This window comes from Mesocricetus auratus, unplaced genomic scaffold (assembly GCF_017639785.1).
Source record: "Mesocricetus auratus isolate SY011 unplaced genomic scaffold, BCM_Maur_2.0 contig_11340_pilon_obj, whole genome shotgun sequence".
Lineage (NCBI taxonomy): Eukaryota > Metazoa > Chordata > Mammalia > Rodentia > Cricetidae > Mesocricetus > Mesocricetus auratus.
Genome location: NW_024429300.1, coordinates 1,850 through 23,468, shown reverse-complemented (window position 1 = coordinate 23,468; position 21,619 = coordinate 1,850). Strand labels below are relative to the sequence as shown.

Here is a 21,619-nt window from a genome sequence, read left to right as displayed (position 1 = left end):
GCCTCTTGGACAGGCTCCAGAGTCAGGGTTAGCCTCTAGGATCTAGGACCAGATGAGCCCAAGAGCTGTTCAATGGGGAGTCAATGTTACCAGCATGGGAGGGGGTTGGGGTGGAGTGAGGCTGGGGGTGTAGACGTGTGGGAAAAAGCTTGCTCAATGGAACGAATCTCAGCATCTGGTGGCTTTAAAAAACCACAAGTTCATTAAGATGTAGTTCCTGGAGCCTGGGGAAATGACTTAGTCATGAAAGTGCTTATCACACAGACATGAGGACCTGAGTTCAATCCCCAGACCCATGTAAAAATCCGGGTGTGGAGACACTGACTTGTAATCTCAGCACTAAGGATACAGAGACAGGACAATTCTGGGAGCACCTGGCCAGCCAGCTCAGCCTAGGAGACACCCTGTCTTTCCCTGCTCCCCGAGACAAAAGAGTTTCCCTGTGTAGCCCTGACTGTCCTGGAACTCACTCTGTAGACCAGGCTGGTCTCAAACTCAGAGATCCTCCTGCCTCTGCCTCCTGAGTGCTGGGATTAAATGCATGTGCCACCACCACCTGAGAGACTCTGTCTTTTTTTTTTTTATCATGCATACACTGTTCTGCATGTTCTGGAAGGTACCAGATCCTATTACAGATGGTTGTGAGCCACCATGTGGTTACTGGGAATTGAACTCAGGTCCTCTGGAGGAGCAGACAGTGCTCTTCACCTCTGAGCCATCTCTCCAGCCCGAGACTCTGTCTTAAACAAGGTGAAGCCCAGTAGTGGAGGCCAGCCTGATCTATAGAGCAAGTTCCAGGACAGCCAGGCGTATGCAGAGAAACCATGTCTCAAAAAACAAACAAACAACCCCCAAAAAACAATAACAACAAAACTAAATAAGGTGGAGGGACTGGGGAGGTGACTCAGCATTTAACAGCAGCAGTCACTCTTCGAGACGACCTGGGAATCATTCTCAGACACACAAGTGACTCACCATCACCTGTGACTCCAGTTCCAGGGCTCTGCTGCTCTGCTGCCCTCTTCTGGCCTTCACGGGCACTGCAATCTATACATGCAAGCAAAGCACATGCATAAAATAAAAACAAATAAAATCTTGCCAGATGTGGTGGTATACACCTTTAATTCCAGCACTCAAGAGGCAGAGTCAGGCGGACCTCAGAGTCCAAGGCCAGTCTAACCTACAAAGCAAGTTCCAGGACAGCCTAGGCTACACAGAGAAAACCTGTCTCAAAAAACCATAATAGCAATAATAATTCTAATATCCTGAGGAGCCACACTTGAGGTTGACCTCTGGCCTACACACACACACACACACACACACACACACACATAGGGTGGGGTTATCATATACTTAGTAGTACTTTGTAGTTCAGTATCTCATTGTATGCTGAGACACATGACTGTTAGATGTAAACGTAGAACATTTTTTGTTTGTTTTTATGAGACAGGGTTTCTCTGTATTGTTTTGGAAGCTATCGGTCCAGCCCGGCCTTGAACTCACAGAGATCCGCCTGCCTCTGCCTCCCGAGTGCTGGGATTAAAGGCATGTGCCACCACCGCCCGGCGTAAACATAGAACATTTTTATCATCCCCAAATAAACCCTGTATCCAACTTTCATCATCCTTCATTCTCTACAGCCTCTCCAACTGGTCCTGGCAACTAATAATCGACTTTTTATCTCTATAGATTTGCTAATTTAGGACATTTCATGTAGGTGGGATCACAGGTCGGTACTCCATTCCTTTAAATGGGTATATAATGGTCTAACAAGCGTTGGTCATGGGGGCAGTAGTGGTGATACGTCTTAGTGTGTATGCAGGCCAGATGACAGCCTGGGGTGTCATTTCTTAAGTGATATGCAGTTTTGGGGATTCTCACTGGGTTGAAGCTCACCAATTAGTCTAACCCGGCGGCCCCCAAATCCCAAGGCTCCAGCTCTCTTCCTTCTTTCTTTCTTTCTTTTTTTAAAGATTTATTTATTTATTACATATACAGTGTTCTGCCTACACTGCCAGCAGAGGGCACCAGATTGAATTGTAGATGGTTGGGAGCCACCATGTGGTTGCTGGGAATTGAACTCAGGACCCCTGGAAGAGCAGTCAGTGCTCTTAACCTCTAGGCCATCTCTCCAGCCCTGTACCCAGCTTTTTTATGTGGGTGCTAAATCAAACTTTGGACATCATGCTTGCAAGGCAAGCATTTTGCTGACTAAGCTGTCTTCCTAACTTTGCGTTTAGGTCATTTTTTTCCACCTCTTGTGGAAAACAACCTATGATCCTAAATGTATAGAATCCCTAGTGATTTTCCTCTTTTAAAATTTTTTAGGTTTATTTATTTTACATGTATGAATATTTTGCCTGTACGTATGCATGTATGTGCATCACATACATTTTTCTCTATTTATTTATTTATATTTGGTTTTTCAAGACAGCATCTCTCTGTGTAGCCCTGGCTGTTCTTGAACTCTCTCTGTAGACCAGGCTGGCCTTGAACTCAGAGACCCACCTGCCTCTGCCTCCCGAGTGCTAGGATTAAAGGTGTGTGCCACCATGCCCAGCACATTTTCCTCCTTTTAAAAAACATGTTTATTTGGGGCTGGAGAGATGGCTCAGTGGTTAAGAGCACACATTGCTCTTCCAGAGGACCTGAGTTCAGATCCTACCACCCACATTGGTTGGCTCACAACCTCCTGTAACTCCAGCCCTAAGGAACCTGACTCCCTCTTCTTCACCTCTGAGGGCACCTGAACTCACATGCACACAGTCACACCCCATGCTTATAACTTAAAAATAAATACAAAATATGAAAATACATAATAAACCTACCCATGGGAGCTAGAAGGTGTAGGACCCCGTGGCGCTGGAGTCTCGGGCAGGTGTGAGCAGTCACGTGACTGCTGAGAACTGAGCTCCACGCTGTGCAAGAGCCATCTCTCTAGCCCAGTTTTCCTCTTCAGCTCGGGGGACCAAACTCATTTTAGAGACGAGGAGACAGATGCAGAGAATCCACTGATTCACTCACAGACACACGGCTTGGAAGTGACAGAGCCAGGGCGCAATCCCAGGCCGGCTTGTCCACTCCTGCTGTGATCTTCATTCGAGAGGCCATGTGGTGAAGGGCCTTGGCTAGTCCTTGTGCCAGGACCACAGGTGTGACTCTGTCCAGGTCACCAATGCTGCAGTGGCAGATGGGTGGGAAGTAGTCCGTCTTGCCGGAGACCCATGAAGCAGGACTCTGGGCACTGCCACCTCTGTGTGTGCTCTTGGTGACCGCCATGCCAATTCGCATAGCCACAGGGACACAGCCACCAAGATCGAAGCCGCAGCACGAAGGGCTCTGCTTGCCTCCAACACCAGCCACGAGCGCCTGTGGGATCTGCTGAGAGGGAGGGAGGCCCTGGCGGCCCAGCAGGAACTGGAGGACAGGTAAGGCATCCACAGGTGTGTGGAAAACCTTGGGCTCAGCTTCCAGGAGCCCATAGGAACCAGCCAGAGGCCACTGCTTCCAGAACCAGCTCCCTGGGCCTAAGCCCTTCAGGGTGTCTTGTAGGAGTGAGGCTGTGACAGAAGGGGTGGGCAAAAACTGGGCCCCAGGGTAGCTGTCCCTGCACCATTCCCTGAGTGTGTTCTGTCAGGTGCAGGGTGGCATCTTAGCTCTCGTTGCTGCTCCCTGGCACAGATTCCTTCCTTGCCTCTGGAGGCCAGGCATCTGGGCATCCCCGTTCAGCGTTGAGCTAGATGGCATGGTAGGGTGAAGGCATGTGGCCCACTTCCTAGAGCTGACTGCTATGTTGCGGTTACTCAGCTCAAGGGGGTCTCCATTTGTCAGTGCAGAGCAACACACAGTATTATCCTTCTCCTTGCTGTGACAAACCACCCAGTATGATTTAAAGGACAGGCTCATTCTTCTCACAGTTTGAGAGAGTTCTTCTGCTATGGTGATGGAGACATTGTTCTGGGACTTGGGGTTGCAGCCTGTGGCCCCAACAAGCCAGGTTCAGTCTCCTATCCTTGCTAACCCAATTAAAAGGCTTCATTGATAATGAAAAACAGAAAAGAAAAGAGATTTATCAATGTGGCTACACTGGAAAGAGGGACAAAGCTATCCAGTGGGGAACTCCTCACTGCCCCTGCCAGTCCATCTTTGGGTCCTCATGAGAGGTTAATGTTTAAGCAGAGACCCATCATTGTTGTAGCTCTTTTTCCTTGTCCTTTGATCTTTTGGGGGAAAAGATCCCCCTCTGGCTGGCTCGGGCTATAGGCTCTCCTCTCTGCATGGTTTGGACAGTAGGCTCTCCCCTCTGCATGGTTTGGACAGTAGGCTCTCCCCTCTGCATGGTTTGGACAGTAGGCTCTCCTCTCTGCATGGTTTGGACAGTAGGCTCTCCTCTCTGCATGGTTTGGACAGTAGGCTCTCCTCTCTGCATGGTTTGGAGAGTAGGCTCTCCTCTCTGCATGGTTTGGACAGTAGGCTCTCCCCTCTGCATGGTTTGGACAGTAGGCTCTCCTCTCTGCATGGTTTGGACAGTAGGCTCTCCTCTCTGCATGGTTTGGACAGTAGGCTCTCCTCTCTGCATGGTTTGGACAGTAGGCTCTCCTCTCTGCATGGTTTGGACAGTAGGCTCTCCCCTCTGCATGGCTCTCAGGTTTTGGCTTTCCCCTCTGGCTGGTCTGGGCGGTAGGCGCTCCCCGATCCAAGCACTGGACTCCTGAGGGAATTCTTATTCCTGGGGTCCACAGTTTCAGTAATCTGATAATTAAGTGAGGGACATGACAGGCTCAGAATATCTTCATCTCTGTTGGGCCACTCACAACATGGCTTCATGAGGGGCGTGGGGGCAGGAACAGGAAGTGGGTCACGTTGCATCTACAGCCAAGAAGCAGAGAGTGAACAGGAAGCGAGTCAGGCTGTAAAGCCCCAAGGCCCTCCCTTGAGTGACACACTTCCTCAAGCAAGGTTCTAATAGAGGTTCCACAAAGTTCCCAATGCCACTACCTGGGGATTAAGTGTTCAAACACATGAGCTCACGGGGTTATTTCACATGCAGACAGGATCATACGCCACAGGTCAGCAGCAAGGACATGGCCAGTCAACATCACAGCCCAGGCAGCTGTCCTGCCATCCCAGGGAGCTTCCTCTGCAGCTTTCCAAGAGGACACAGGGGTCTACACAATGTGTGACTCTCAGGTGCACAGTAGCCTGGGGCCTGGACTGAGTGGCGAGCCCAAACTGAATAAGGAGATAATGACTCTGCTCATTTGAAAGCTTCAGAGATTGGAGAGACGGCTCAGCTGTCAACTTAGTGCTCTTGTAGAGAACCCGAGTTCAGTTCCCAGCACCCACATCAGGTGGATCACAACTGCCTGCAACTCTAGCTCCAGGGGATCTAATGCTTCTTGCTTCCCTGGACATCACAGGCAAGCAAACACACACACACACACACACACACACACACACACACACACACACACACACACACACAGAGCCTGAAAGCTGAAGATACAGCCATTTTCTCAGGCCGGCTGCTAGGTCCTGACCTGCACCTGCCAGGAGTTGGGAGAGGGTTTTGCAGGTTAACATCTCCAGCTAGCAGCTTTGACAGAGATGGAGAGGGGTGTCCAACACCTGTTCTGTGGCCCATCCTGATCTCTCTCCTCCCAGGTACCAGGAGGTGCAGGCAGCGCAGACTACCCTGGGCACAGCTGTGGCAGAGGTGCTGCCCAAAGCTGAGAGGGCGCTGACCACTGTAAAGCAAGTCATTGGTGATGCTGCCCCACGTCTGTTGTCGCTGGGCACCCCTGGAGCAATGGTCAGTACGGCATCCCTGGAGCTCCTCGTGGGGTGGCAATGAAGGTTCTAGATTATGGAGAAGTCAGAGAGCCAGGCAGAGGCGGGCAGGGCTTCTTGTTAACTGGGAAGTGGCCTACTGAAACAGGCAGTGCTCATCCAATCTTCCACTACAAGGCAGGAACCGCGACATGAGCAAGGACATCAGAGGGATGGGGGTGATTCACGTCCCGGTCCCTACGCCAACAGTGACCTTGACCAAGGGCTTCCCTCCCTGAGTTTCAGCCACCTGTGACCCTCTGTCCTGCAGAATCAGCCTCCTCTAGCTTAATTTTATAGGTGGGAGCTGGAGGGGATCTAGGGAGTCCTTCATTCAACCCTCGTCAGGTCTCACATCCTTTCCCGTCTTGTCTATTGGGCAACCCTGAGAGCTCCAGCCTCAGAGACCCAGCTTCACCGGGGCGCTAAGCTGGCTCTTCGTGCAGCTCACAGAGAGAGCATGTGTCAGCCATGCTCAAGGCCCTGGGTTCCACCCCCCACATCAAGAAAACTGAAATCAGAAAGCTATCCACATGCATTTGGGACGCAGGCTGCCTGCGGCTACTGCCTCGTAGCTTCTCCTGCTCTCCTCAGATACGGACGAGGGCTCCGGATCATACCTTTCTAACATCTGAAGCACATTGGTCAAGGTTCAGGTGGAGGAAGGACTGTGGATCTGGGGAGGTAGAACCTCACCTTGCAAGGAAGAAAGACAGTCATACCTGTGGGTCGGAACAATTAGCTGGAGTTGACCAGAGCTGCAGAGCTAGAAGTTGGTGGGGATGCGGTCTGAGCCTCCAGTGACAGGTTCCCCCAGCCTGGTGTCTCTGCAACCCCTCCTTCTTCTGCCACTGCCCTGCCCCTGAAGTATCTGAAGTTCCTGGGACAGCAGAAAGCACCCCGGGACCAGGGCTAAAGTTCCAGTTCTGGGTTAGTAGCAACAGGCTGACCCTCGGTGCAGCAGGGCACAGGCTGGTCCTCAGCACAGCAGGGCACAGACTGGCCCTCAGCACAGCAGGGCACAAGCTGGCCCTCAGCAAAGTAGAGCACAGACTGGCCCTCAGCACAGCAGGGCACAGGCTGGTCCTCAGCACTTTTCCCTGGACAGAGGATCTGGTTCTCAGCCCTACCTGAGCCCACAATCTCCTTGCAGCCTCAGAACTCCCAAGCCAGAAATCTGGACAGGAAAGTGAAGGCCCTGGAGCAGAGGCTGGCTCGGAAGGAGCGCCAGGCAGTCCAGGCTGTAGGAGCCCTGCAGGTGGAGGCTGGGGCAGCCCTGAAGAAGATGGAGCCCTTCACGCAGGTCAGTTTCGATCTGAGACCTGGAAGAGGGAGGGGCTTCCCCCAAGGAAACCCGGGATATGTTGGGGTGCAAAGATGGAAAATAATACTTACAAAACACTTGCAAGTCTCTCATGCCTCCCTCAAAATGCCTGAGAGCTTTAAAGGCGCCAGGCCAAAGGAAGGGAAGCCTGCTTGCTTAGAAAAGAGTATAGGGGTTCAGGGAGAGAGGACGGACAGACAGGCAGGCAGGCAGGTGGATGATAGAAGCCGTATCCATGCACCCTCTCTTGGGGTCAGTCACAACTGAATGGCTCTTGTGTCTCTCCCTCCCTTCTGCCCTCAGATACCCCATGCTCAGAGGCACCCACTCTGAGCAGCCCATGGAACTCAGTGTTAAGTCACAGAGCCTGGTGCTCAGTCCAGGGAGATAGCACTAAATCAGGAAGTCCTAGAATGACCGTTTCACTAGGACCAGCCTGCTAACATATAGAAGACTCATTTAGAAATAACTGTGCATTTTTCTTGGGGGCTAATTGCAGGTTTATGGGGAGGTTCTATGGACAGCACCCAAAGCTTTCACAACCTTCCCACAGGGTCATTTCATGTTGGTGTTTTAGCCAGCCACAGGGAAGGTACCAAACTCAGGAGAACAACATGACACCACCACCCAGGGACCCAGCCCACTGACCTGACTCCCAACTCCTACAGTGGTGGTAATGGCTTCCCCAGAGGCCCCTCGGCTTCCACACAAACCCAGGAGACAAGGAAATATCTTTGAGGAGAAAGGATGTACCCAAGGATCGGAGGGCCTGGCATGTACCTAGGCGAGCCTTGCTGCGTTGAGCACCCTGCGTAGTGTCCTCAGACCTGATCCACACTCGCATCTAGGGTGAGGAAGCCAGGAAAGGAGACAGCCTCCACAGCCCTCCTGGGAGCAGAGTCCTGTGAAGGCCAGGACCCCCACCTGCAGATGCTCTGCTCTCCACAACCCTCAGAGCCCGGCCTCCTCCGCCCTTGCTCCCCAGCCTCAGGAGCAAAACCAGGCTTCCCTGGTCCTTCAAGTCTGTGCTGTTTATTTGTAGCAAATCATATGAGAAACCATTTTTTTTTCAGCCTCAAGCATTTTATTACTGAGTATCCACTTTGGAACTTCCAACAGCAGCAAGTTAAATAAATATTTATATATGCCAAGGAAACACAATGGAGCATAAAGCTTGCTCTAAGTGTCCGGCCACCCAGGCTTATGCCCCTCCTCCCACACAAAGCCTTACACTTGAGCTGCACAAACACACTTTAGAGTATGGAAATGAAAGCATACTCCCACCTCAAGGGACAATTTGCCAGGTTCCAGTGACATGGAGCACATTCACCTTGCTGTTCAACCCCTCCTCTCTGGATCTGGAACATTTCATTGCTCCTGAAGTAACCCCGGGAGCCGGCAGCCTTAGGCAGCGTCTCTGCTTCTCCTGAGGCCCTGAACACACTTCCGCTCAGTCTCTGCGTGTGTGAAAGCGCACACCATGGAGCCCACGCCATGGAGCGCCCGTGGCTGTCAGAGGACAACTTTCTGAGTTCTTCCCTTTTTTTCTGACATGTGGGTCCCGAGGATCGAACTCTGGTTTGCCAGCCCTGGCAGCAAACACCTCTAACCCACTGAGCCATGTTACAGGCCCTGTGCTCTTTAACCCGGACATACGCAGGAACCAAGTTCCCTTTTAATTTTGATTATACGCTATTTACTTTTTGTGTCTGTGCACGGGTGGGGGCACACGTTTACTGCAACGTGAGTACGGGATTCAGAGGACAACCGTGGAAGCCTGTTCTTTCCCTTCTACCCAGGGACTGAATCCAGATCTCCAGGCTTGGAGACAAATGCCTTTACCCGCTGAGACATCTAGCCAGCCCAAATTCTTTCCTCAAGAAAACTTTTACACGTAGTAGGTGTTTCACTATGGCAACTTCCTGCATGTGACATGATTATTTCAATCATATTTCCCATGTTACCCGCTCCTGCCTTACCTAGTTAGCTTACAACCTACTTTTGTGTCTTTTTTGTAAGCAGTGCGTTTCACTGGGGTTGCTTACAGTCGCATGGGTAAGAACTTATTCACAGAGCATGACTTCTGTCTTGGTCACTGCTCTATTACTATGAAGAGGCACACGATCAGGGCAAGCAACTTATAAAGGAAAGCATTTCGTTGGGGCTGGCTTACAGTTTTGAGGGTGAGTTCATTACCACCACGGCAGGGAGATTGCTGGCAGGCAGGCACCGTGTTAGAGAAGTAGCTGAGAGATTACATCCTGACCCGCAGGCTGGAAGCAGAGAGGGCAAGAGTGGGCCTATCATGGGCTTTTTGAAACCTCAAAGTTCACACCAGTAATACACCTCCTCCAATAAGGCCACACCTCCTAATCCTTCTGAAACCATTCCACCAGCTGGGGACCAGGCATTCAGATATATAAGCCCATGGGGGACATTCTCATTCAAATTACCACACATGCGGGTACCACAGCAGTATCTACGCTACTGAAGAAAATGTCTCCTTCCTCCATTAGCTAGGTATAAATCCATAGGGAAGAGCTGGACCTTGTGCAGCTGCCCTAAAACATGCAGATCTTATGCAGGTAGCCACAGCTGCCCTGAGTACAAGAATTCAAGGTTCATGCCATGCCATGAAGACAGCTTCCTGTGACTCTTACATTCTTTGTGTCTTCTCTTGCCCAACCAAGCCTGAGTTCTTTACTGTGTAGTCACCTCTGGTGGCCGTGGGGAACGATGGCTATTCTGTTAGGAGAAGCTGACGTCACATTAGGGATTGAAGTGTGTGGTTGTCTTTGGCTCTGGTTTTCTGGTCGTCCTCCAGGCTTCTGAAGATGAGGTTTTTCTTGAGATTGATCTGGGGCTTGGCATCCATATAAGCAGATCAGGATAATTTCCAGTTGGGGTCACTCTGAGGTTTGGGGCCTAGCCTGTCCATCTGGGGCTGGTTGACCTGCCTCCAGGCAGCCCCTGCCTTTCTTCTCCTCACAGCTACGCAACAAGACCGAAGCTTCCCTGACACAAGCTTTGTCAGCTGTCCAAGCTGCCACGCTGACCGTCGTAGGAGCCAAGACTCTGCTCGCTGACCTCGAGGGTACGTGTGTGTCCTGCTGAGCCCGAGGCTCTGTACAAGGCTCTGCCAGCCAATTTGCCTCGGCCAGGGATGCCTGGCTATAGGGAACGGCGCCAGGTAGACCAGTCCTTCTGCTGAATCCCAAGACTTCCCGCCTCACATGCCACTCACTGGGTACTGGCCCCTGTGACCACACGGGTTAGCTCCCAGCATTGTCAGCCCAAGCACAGAGATCCTCAGGAACTCAGAAAATAATCTGTTGTCACAGGCAGGGGTGTGGCTCAGGGGAGCGAGCTGTCTAAAGTGTGCAGGGCTCCAGGTCCCATCTTCAGCACAGGTGGAAAGCAAACCAGGGCTGAGAGTGCGAGTCAGCTGGTAGGATGCTTGCTGGGGGTGCATAAGGTCCTGTGTTAGACCCCCCAGCACCAAGTAAACCAGGCACGGGGTGCACACCCGTGATCTCCACACGAGGGAGGATCAGAAGCTCAAATTCATCCTTGGCTACATAGTGAGTTTGAGACTACCCTGAGATACACGAGACCCTGCTCAAAACTAAAATAATAAAAAACAAAACAAAAACAAAAAACAAAAGCCCCAAATGGCTGGATGGTGGATCACACATGTATTCCTAGCAGTAGACAAGCTGAGGTGAGAGAGGACCTCTCTAGTCTGAGGCCAGCCTGGGCTACCATAGTAACTTCTAAGGCAGCTTGAGCTATGTGTTATAAAGGTTCTGTTTAGAGTGGGCCAGCTTTGATGACTGCTCAAACTTCTGAAACTTTAAGAAAACTGAAGTTATGCTGAGTGTCGTGTCTTAGGCCTTTAATCCCAGCACTCGGGAGGCAGAGACGGGTAGATCTCCAAGTTCAAGGCCAGCCTGGTCTATAGAGCAAGTTCTAGAACAGCCAGGGCTACACAGAGAAACCCTGTGTCAAGAAAGAAAGAAGGAAGGAGGGAAGGAAGGGAGGAGGAAGGGAGGAAGGAAAGGAGGGGGAGGGAGGGGGAGGGAGGGCGGGAAGGGCGGGAAGGGGGAATCCAAGAGGCTTGTTTCACAGGTGAGCAGACTGAGAAACTCCATCATTCACCCACCCTTGAGTGGGAGCTGAGCACCTGTCTCTCTGCCTCAAGGTCCGCCCTCTTGGAGCCAGAGAGAAGCCTTTGTGGTTCTTTGTGCACTCCACCTAGCATCTTCTCTCCATCCTTGTCCCTGTGGCAGACTGGAGATACTGGCTCAGTGGTGTTGGGGCGGGGCATGTTTTCTAGTCTCCTTGGGGCCTGGAGTCCTGGTTGCTCATTCTTTGGGGCCTTCTATGAAAAGGGTGTGGCTGTGTGCACGCTTATACAACGCATTTAGGAGAGTGTGTTCCGGAATGTCCTGTGCTATTTTAGGGGGCATCAGAACTGTGGAGGGCGGGCTGTAAGCCTCCCCTGCCTGTCTCATGACTCAGTGCCCTCAGATTCCTTCTCTTCACCGAGATGCACATGGCCTCCCAGGTGTCACCTTCTCCTTGTACAAGGCTTTGCATGTGCTGGGTGGAAATTTGTCCCTGACTCTGCTCCACAACCCAAGAGATTAACTTGGAACCTCAAGCCCAGGCCCTTTCCGTCCTTTCCCAGTGCAGTCCAGAGACTGTGACCACCGTGTGATAGGACCTTCACAGAGATCACAATAGAGACAGCATCAGAGCAGATGTGTCTTCGCATTTGCTGAGGGCAGTGTCTCCTTCCTCTTGTTATTCCCTGGGGTTGCCTTGAGAAGGGGACACACAGATCTCCTGTGTCTCCAACCTCTGCCTCCATTGTCCAAAATCCCGGGGCTGGTCAAGCCCAGTCACCACCTGGCAGGCTCCCCAGTGTGTGTTCCCCCTGCCTCAGCCTTGGCTGCTTTGCAGGAATGAAGCAGAGGTTTCCCCTGCCCAAGGAGCAGGCAGTGCTGAGAAGGAGAACAGGCAGCATCAGGGCCAGGTTCCTGGAGGACTCGAAGAGGAAGACCAGGCAGGCAGAGAGGATGCTGGGAAATGCTGCAGCTCTCTCCTCCAGCGCCAAGAAGAAAAGCAAAGAAGCAGAACTGATGTCCAAGGACAACGTCAAGGTCAGGCTCGGGCCAACAGCCCCATTGACAGCCGCTTTCTCGCCCTCCATGCTGACTGCTGTGGGTCCTGGCTCTCAGCTCGGGCACTCGTGTGGGTGACCTCACTGACTCCTCAAGGAAAAGGAGTCCCTGGGGGGCCTGTGAGCATGTGAAGACTCTAGGCCGAGCCCAGTTCAAGGGTTAAGTCGTATGACCAGGACTCACACCTGGGCCCAGTGGGATGTTGTCTAAACTTCTAGGTTTTTCTTTGTTGTTGCTGGATTTTTTTTATTTCATCTTATTTACCTTTTTATATAATTTTAAGTTGTTTTATGTGTACAATGTTTTACCTGCATATATGTATGTGTACTATGTGCATGCCTGGTATGGGCAGAAGTGAGAAGGATCCCCTGACTGTGAGCCACTGTGTAGGTGCTGGGAACTGAACCCAGGTCCACTGCTAGCCTTGAAATCACCGTCTAGCTGAGGGTGACCTTGGATTTCTAATTCTTCTGCCTCCACTTCCGCCACCCCAGTCTATCCGCTACTAAAGGTCAAACTCATGCACTGAGGCAAACACGTCTAACTGAGTCACATTTCCTGTCCCTCTGGCTTTCTTTATCGGGGGCCAAATTCTAACTGTGCTCTCTCTCTCTCTCTCTCTCTCTCTCTCTCTCTCTCTCTCTCTCTCTCTCTGTGTGTGTGTGTGTCTGTCTGTCTGTCTGTCTGTCTCTGTGTTCCTCAGATCAAATGCTTATACCTAAGAGACCGCTCCTCGTGGGTGCCTAAATTTCTGAAGGACTGGCCTGAAACTAGGAATTTCAGATGCAGCTTCTTGTTCCATTGCTCAGACTTTGGGCAGCTACTTCTCCCCCCCCAACTCTGTTTCCCCATATATAAAAATAGGTGGAATTTCCCCACTAAGGAGAAATGAGCAATTTGCAGAAACTTGAACTAAAAACACCCTGTCTCTAGTACATGCCTACTGATTGTGGGAATGAATGAATGAGTGAATGTTCTAGGTTGTGTGAGTGGGTGTTCTAGGTTGTGTGAGTGGGTGTTCTAGGTTGTGTGAGTGGATGTTCTAGGTTGTGTGAGTGGATGTTCTAGGTTGTGTGAGTGGATGTCCTAGGTTATGAAGTTGACTGCTTGGCCGCATGTCATAGGAACTGGTGGCATAAGCCTATATCCCAGCTACTTTGAAGGCTGAAGCAAGAGGATCACAAATCCAAGGCTCTCCTGGGTAGCTTAGTAAACCCCTATTTCAAAATATAAGAACTGGCCATGACAGGTGGGTCAATCGTAGAGTGCTTACCTGACATGTGAGCCTCTGGGTCCCAACTTCCGTCCTGAAGAGGAAAACCGGAGGACAAAGCTCTTCTTCCCCAAGGGGCTTATTCTTTCCTCCCCTGCTGCTGTCCTGCAGTTGGCCAGAGCTTTGCTGAGGGAGGGGAAGCAGAGCCACCGTCGTGCCAGGGGACTCGCCAGCCAGACCCAGGCCACACTCCGCCAGGTTTCTCGGCTACTATTAACCTCAGAAGCTCGCAAACAGGACCTGGAGGAGGCTAAGCAGGTGGGTGTGCCCAGCCCCCACGCCATCCCCTATGCCCAGGGTCTCACTCAGGGTTCCCATTGCTGTGACGAAATTCCATGACCAAGAGCAACCTGGGAAGGAAAGGATTTATTCCACATGTATTTCCAGATAACAGTCCATCACTGACAGAAGTCAGGGTAGGAACCCAAACAGGTGGGAACTCAGAAGCAGGAGCCGATGCAGAGACCGTGGAGGAGGGCTGCTTCCTGGCCTGCTCCTCGCGATTTCCTCAGTCTGCTTTCTCATAGCAAACAGGGGTGTCACCACTCACCATGCCTGGGTCCCTCACATCAATCGCTAACTAAGAAAATGCCCAAAACAATACAGAGAAACCCTGTCTCACCCCCCACCCCAAATGCCCTACAGTCTTGCCTATGGCCCAGCCTTATGGAAGCATATTCTCCGTTAAGGCTCCCTCCCCTCAGATGACTTTAGCTTGTTTTAAGTCGACATAAAACTAGCCAGAACTCCCAGCCACTCCAGGGAGCCACTAAGATGTTCTTTCTGGTCAAGGTGGCCTCTGGGCTGAGCATGATGGAGCGCCAGATTCAAGACTCTCGAGGGTCTTTGGTGAAGGACATCAAGGTCCTGTCAGAGCTGCTCACCAAGCTGGGTAAGGAGATCCCAAGGCAGGTCCCTGGGGGCAGTCATAGGACGCTTGCTCCCTGTCCTGAAACCCACAGCTCCCTTCAGCCTGTCCCCCTCACAGGGTTAGTAGCCACGAAGGCCCCCTGTAGGGCAGGGTGGGTGACTGGGATTGACTTCACTGTGTCTCCAGGGGCACAAGGGACAGGGTCTGCTTCCTCTAGTCTGGTGAGTGTGCGGCGGGGTGGGGAAAACAGAAAACTCACTATGTTACGGACACCCTTGGGTCCCTGATGGCCGAGCTAGCCGTTAGGGAATAGACAGAATGACAGAAAAGCGAGGGGGCACATTGGTGAATAGGGCTTGATTCCTCTGTCCCTTCCTGGGTGGTGGAGCTTTGGACATGCTACCCAACCTCTGAGCTGGCTTGCCCACCCATGAAACAAGACTGAAAGCGGGTGACTTAGAGCAGTCAGCAGACACTGGTTCACAGGAAGGAGGCAAAAGTCCACAGGAAGCCGGGTGGGACAGCGCACGTCATCAGCCTAGGCCTTGGGAGGCTGAGGCAGAAGGACAGGATCAGGTTCTAGGTCAGTGCTGGGTACATAGTGATGCCTCAAAGAAGAAAGATTGTGGGGAGAAGAGCAGGCTCAGCTGTTAAAACACAGCGACCTGCTCGTCTAGAGGATCCGAGTTCAGTCCCAGAACCCATGTCAGCAGTTCACAACATCCTGTAACTCCAGCTCTGGGGGTCCAACATCCTCTCTGTCCTCTGTGGGCAACCCCATACAGTCACATAGACAGACACACTTAAAAATAAAATAAGAGAAGGAAAGGAAAGCTCTGGACAGGCTTTAGTAAAAAGGACTTACATTGTTCCCTATGGATGAAGAGCTGGTGGTAGCCACTGGCTTGGATGGCCAGGACAGTGGTCAGAGAGGTTGGGCTGAAATTAACAGCATTTTTTTTGTTTGTTTGTTTTTCAAGACAGGGTTTCTCTGTATTGTTTTGGAGGCTGTCCTGGAACTAGCTCTTAGACCAGGCTGGCCTGAACTCACAGAGATTCACCTGCCTCTGCTTCCTGAGTGCTGGGATTAAAGGCGTGTGCCACCAACACCCAGCCAGCATTTATTTTTAAAAACTATGCTTGGATATACACGACATAAAATGTACTTTTTGACATTAAATATGTACATTTTAGCAGTATACTTTCTTGTTGTGTTTTTGCCTTTTTCTTTCTTTCTTCTTTTGTTTGTTTATGTAACAGCCCTGGCTGTCCTGAAACTTGCTCTGTAGACCAGGCTGGCCTTGAACTCACAGAGATCCGCCTGCCTCTGCCTCCTGAGTGCTGGGATCAAAGGCGTGAGCCACCACTGCCCGGCTAAGTACGTGTTTGACAACTGTGTCGGTCAGCCCCCTGCTGCTGTGATGAACTTCCGGAGGCAATTAACTTAAGAGCCGCAAAGACATGAGTCAGGAATGCGGCTCAGTGTTAGAATGCCCATGTAGCAGGCACTAAGTCCTGGGGTCCATCCGTGGCACTGCAAGAGAGGATGCAGGGAGAGGAGGAGATAAAGGTTTGCTTTGGCTTTGGGTTTGAGTCCATTGACTTTGAGGCTTTGGCAGCTCGGTGCTTCCTGGCAGTAGCACACAGTGGCAGAGGCCTGGTCACCATGGTCAGGAAGGAGCAGAAGTGCTAATATCCCCCAGGGCACATTCCTGGTGACCTAGCTTCGTTCCACCAGTCCCCACCTGCGAAGGGGTCCACCACCACCTCCTCATGCCACAGAATGGAGACCCAGTCCCCAGAGCCTGGGCCTCTGTCATTAAGCAATCACATTGTTGTGTCCCCATCATCACCATCTATCTCCAGGACTTTCTTGATTGTCCAAAGAGAAGTGGCCCATTAGACACTGACTCCCCATCACCCTTCCCTGTGCCTGCCTCCTTTCTGTGGCCTTGATCCATCTCTCTCTGCTCCCCAGTACTGGCACTAAAGGCATGTGTCACTGTGCAGACCAGAGTGGCCTCCAGCGCACAGAGATCAGCCTGCCTCTGGTTCTCAGGCACTGGATTAAAAGCATGGACTGCTGTGCCTAGCCTACATTTATTTCCTTTGCTCATTTATTTTGTGTTTGCACGTGTGCTTGTCACAGCAAGTAGATGGAGGTCAGCTCGTCCCTTCCACAATGTGGGACTGAACTCAGGTCATTAGTCTCTGTGAATGACCCTCTACCTCATATTTTGAGATAGGGTCTCCCTGAACCTGGAGCTCATCGATTTGGCTAGGCTAGTTGGCTATGCTGGCTCTAATGTCAGCACACATCATATGAGGTTCCAGTTTCAGAGATCCTCTTGTCTTGTCTCTCCCATATGCAAGTGCCATCACACACACACACACACACACACACACACACACACACACACACACACACAATGAATAAACATAAAAATTTAAATGATGCAGTCCCTAAAGGCTGCCACCTCAGGAAGCCAGGGTTCCATCAATGGATAAATCCACTGATGATGTAAGGGTTTCCATGATCCAATCTCCTCCTGATGGTGGGATCCTTCAGCTGGGGACCAAGCTTTCAACCCATGAGCATTTTAAGAGGCACTTTGTATCTGTAAAGCAGCCCTCCTTTGCCCCTTTGTGCCCTCAGACCCAGCATTCTTTGCTTGGGAAGTTCAGAAGAACCTGGAAGGATTGGAAACCACTCGAGGCCAGACAGTGGTGATGTACGCCTTTAGCATTCAGGGGTCAGAGGCAGGAGGATCTCTGTAAGTTCGAGATCAACCTGGTCTGCAGAGGATGTTCCAGGACAGGCAGGGCTACACAGAGAAACCCTGCCTCAAAGAAACCAGTAACGCCTGGCATTGGTGGTGCATGCCTTTAATCCCAGCACTCGGGAGGCAGAGGCAGGTGAGTTCGAGGCCAGCCTGGTCTACAATAGCTAGTTCCAGGACAGCCTCCAAAGCCGCAGAGAAACCCTATCTTGAAAAACTACAAAAAAAAAAAAAAAAAAGAAACCAATAACAAAGGAGCAAACAAAAAGAAATCACTTGGGACTGATTTCTGCCCTGTCACCCTCCCACCCAGTTGAGCCCATTTTTCTGTTGAACATCACACTTGATGACAAGGTGACAAGGGGACCTTGGACTCCATGCTACCATCACCACACTGCATTCCTGTGTGAGCACCTAGCCCCACTCCTCGTCTCTTAGAGAGGCTCATTCCTACTAAGTGGGAGGAATTCATGTGTGGCCCTGGATCCTGCTGCCCTTCCTGCCGCATGCGGCCCTGGCCCGTCTCAATCTGGATACCCAGATGTGTGCTGACATTAGAGCCAGCATAGATCCTGGGACTTCTCTCCCACAGTTTTGTAAATGAGGAAACAGGTTTCGTACGCCTTAAAAAAATTTTAATGGGCTAGGAAATGGCTTAGTGGATAAAGATGCCTGCTGCCGAGCCTGATGACCTGAGTTCCAGTCCTGGCCCCGTTATGGAGGGAGGGAACAACAGCAAATAAAATATAACTAGATTATTAAGAATTAAAAAGAAACCACCATGTATAGTGATGTATGGCTTTACTCCTAGCACTCGGGAGATAGAGGCAGGTGAATCTCTGTGAGTGGGAGGCTAGCTTGGTCTATAGAGTGAGTTCCAGGACAGCCAGGGCTACACAGAGAAACCATGTCTTGAAAAAAACCTAAAATAAATAAATAAATAAATATTAACTAAAAGCCCAACCAGACGTGGTGGTACACTTCTTTAATCTCAGCGCTCAGGAGGCAGAGGCAGGAAGATCTCTAGTGATTCCAAGTCAGCCTGCTCTACGTAGCAAGTTACAGGACAGCCATGATTAAAAAGAACAACAAAAAAATCACTGAGACCTTGTTCAAAGATTTTTTATATTACATATGAGTGTTTTGCCTGTGTATAAATGCGCCATGTACATGAGTGCCCACTGAGGCCAGAAGAGAGTGTGATATCCCCTGGCACTGGGATTACAGATGGCTATGAGCTGCCATGTGGGTGCTGGGAACTGAACCTGGGTCCTCTGCAAGAGTAACACCTACTCTCAACTCTGCGTGTGAGCTCCATGGGTTGGACACCCAGGCCTTTAACCCCTTCTGCATCCCTTCTTAGCCCCTTTTCCCCAGTAGGTGGTGGCCTGACCAGGTTCTGGGTGTCTGACCTGTAGGGAGCTGGCCTCTGCTGACTCTGCCTGTGCTCCCCCACAGGGTCCCTGGATACCCACCAGGCTCCTTCTCAGATCCTGAACGAGACCCAAAGGGCACTAGAAAGCCTGAGGCTGCAACTGGGTTCACATGGAACCCTGCATCGCAAGCTGAGGCAGTTGGAGCAAGAGTCTGCACGGCAGGAGCTGCAGATCCAGAGCTTTGAGAACGACCTTGCTGAGATCCGCGCTGACAAGCACAACTTGGAGACCATTCTGAGCAGCCTGCCAGAGCAGTGTGCCAGCTAGCCCCTGGCATGCCCTCCCCACCTTGCTGTCTCCTGCCCGCTCCCCATAGGTGTCCCAGGTCTGCCTGCTGTGAGTTCATGTGAACGGCCACACTCGCTAACTGGTGTGTCCAGACCCTCTTCCGTGTGAGCAGCAGGAGTGAATCCGTGTTCATAACTCCACAGGTGGCACTGTGTGCAGACCTACGTGTGTGCTCCCTGGATATGCATCAGCACATGCGTCCCCAGTGTCAGTAAGATGCTGCATTCATTCGTGTGTGTGTGTGTGTGTGTGTGTGTGTGTTGCACTTGTGTGTGCAGAACCATCTGTGCATGCATACATATGACAGTACAGAGCTGTCAAGAGGCAGCCATGAGCTTGCATCCTGCATGAATCCCATTATGGGAAATTCCCTGACATATCTACAACCCTCCCTTCAGAGAGCAGAGCTCAAACAGGGGTGGCACCTCCAAAGCTGAGAGGTTATCCACAGAGATCTTGAGAAGGCAAATCCCATGCCCGTGGTCACGGCGCTGGCCATGGGTCTACTATGCCCCCACATCACCCACTGGTCACCCAGCAGCTCTAAGAACTAAGGTGCCAGGCAGATCAAGAAATGCCAAGACTAACAGGATTCTCAGAAGTGACATCCAGGGCCATCGTGTGGCCTGAAAGGCCCACAGGGCAAGACACAGATGTCATGGTCTTTTGTGGACTCTTCTTCCCATGGGTCTGGATCTGCAGCCTACTCACTGAAGGAAGTCTCTACCCAGACCCATGCCCCTCCATCTCCTGATCTACCTGAAGAACCAGGCTCTTCAGGGTCTGGGTCATGAGTCCTCAAGTAGTCACTAGGAACAGCCCTTTGTGCTCTGCTGACCTGGTTAGCCTTTGATTGGCACTTCTCAAACCGGTGCTGTGGCTCCACCTGCCATGAAGGATGCCACAGGGGTGTGGAAGCCTGGCTGTCATTCTAGGCCTGCTGCCCATGGCTGCCTCTGCCCAGGAATCCATGGCATTTCTTCCTGATGTCCCCCCTCTTTTTCTGGGCCTTCTTGTAGAACACAACAGGGTCTAAGCTCTAGGGTAACAGCCGCCTTTACAAGCCCTGTCCCTTCCCCAGGTCCCAGAGGAACTGATGGTGATGTGGACTGATTCTGATTATGAGGAAATAAAGGACCCTTTTCTGAGCCAGGTGTGTGTCTTTGATGGGCACTGCTGGTGGGCAGCCAGGGCCTGCTGTGGGTATGCATGGAGCACCTCTTTGTGGTTGGCCCTGCAAGCAGGTGGAGCCTATATTGGTGATCCCAACATGTGGGAAGGAAGTTAGCAGAACTGGACTCATGCCATGCCAGGATCTGTCATGACAGGCTTTGCAGGGGTCATATTACCATCCCCTTTCCTTTCAGATGCAGGGGACTTTCAGACAAAGGCCAGGGGAGAGGTGACCTTACAAAGAGGTCTTCAACTGATCCTGCTTCAGGGTGGAGACCCTGAGGCAGGAAACTGAACTTAAAACTGTCCAGGAACTCTACAAGGAGGATGGAAGGATACCGTCAAACAGGACGAAGGCTTGGGTCTAGGCCTAGAAGGGTGGAGAGACAGAGAGAGAATGTCCCAGATAAGAGTAAGAGGGTAGACAACTACACACACACACACACACACACACACACACACACACACACACACACACACACACACACATGGGTTATAGGGCAGGGGTCTGGCCAGCATAGGTCATTGCAAACCTAGGTTAGGACAGGTTGTAAAGCACACTCTAGTCTACCAAGGCTTTTAATCAAACCAAAAGGATTCCCAGATTAGCTTCAACAGAAAAGCGGTGGTCATTGGAAGGGTGATTTGGAATCGTGGACTAGGAAAGGCTGCCAGGCTACAGAGAAGCCTAGAGATCGTAACCTGGAGCTGCTGTGGTGGGTAGCTTCTTTCTTCTGCCTCCTTCCTTGGTCCTGGCTCTCTGCTTTGTCTGTTTGCTTAGGTCTTGCCTCTGCAAGCTAGCTTTCCTTATCTTTCCTTCCTTGTTTTAATTTCTTTCTCTTTCTTTTTTGTTTTCTGGACAGGTTTTCTCTGTATAGCCCTGGCTGTCCTGGAACTCTCTCTGTAGACCAGGCTGGCCTCAGACTCAAAGACCTGACTGCCTCTGGCTCCCAAGTGCTGGCATTAAAAGTGGTTGCCACTACTGCCCAGTGTGCCACTGTCTTTCTTGAACATGATGACATTGTACAATCCCCTCCCCCAAAGTCCTGGGCTTGCAAATTATTAGTTATCATTTTGTTTTGATATTTATTCAGTTTTTATTTTATATGCATGCATGTCTGGGAACTATATGCACGTTTCAAATCCTCTGGAACTGAAGTTATAGACAGTTGTTAGCTGCCATATGATTGCTGGGAACCAAACCCAAGCGGACAAATAGACAATTCTTTTAACTGCTGAGCCATCACTCCAGCCCCAGGTCAAACATCTGAGTGGTCAGGTCCCCAGCATGGTCAAAATAACAGGGACTCCTGGCCCAAGGCTTTGTGATGAGACATGCCCTATACCTCACTCCTGGCACAGTGTGGGTGGGGCGGGGCCAGTGTCCAGAGAAGAGGCACCTTCCTCCAGAGAGAACCTTAAAGTCAGGGTGAAGGCGAGGTTGATTGGTGGTTTTAAG

At 51.2% G+C, this 21,619-nt stretch overlaps 1 protein-coding gene across 1 annotated transcript in view; it reads left to right on the top strand.

The window, feature by feature from the left end:
- LOC121137946 (laminin subunit gamma-3-like) overlaps window positions 1-20,135 on the top strand; it is a 49,070-nt gene extending 28,935 nt beyond the window's left edge. Inside the window, 8 exon segments of the mRNA XM_040740827.1 lie at window positions 3,294-3,428; window positions 5,665-5,812; window positions 6,983-7,132; window positions 10,145-10,247; window positions 12,119-12,318; window positions 13,724-13,870; window positions 14,405-14,504; window positions 18,722-20,135. Coding sequence (XP_040596761.1) covers window positions 3,294-3,428; window positions 5,665-5,812; window positions 6,983-7,132; window positions 10,145-10,247; window positions 12,119-12,318; window positions 13,724-13,870; window positions 14,405-14,504; window positions 18,722-18,966 — 1,228 coding nt within the window. The 3' untranslated portion in view covers window positions 18,967-20,135.
- The last annotated feature ends 1,484 nt before the right edge of the window (window positions 20,136-21,619 follow it).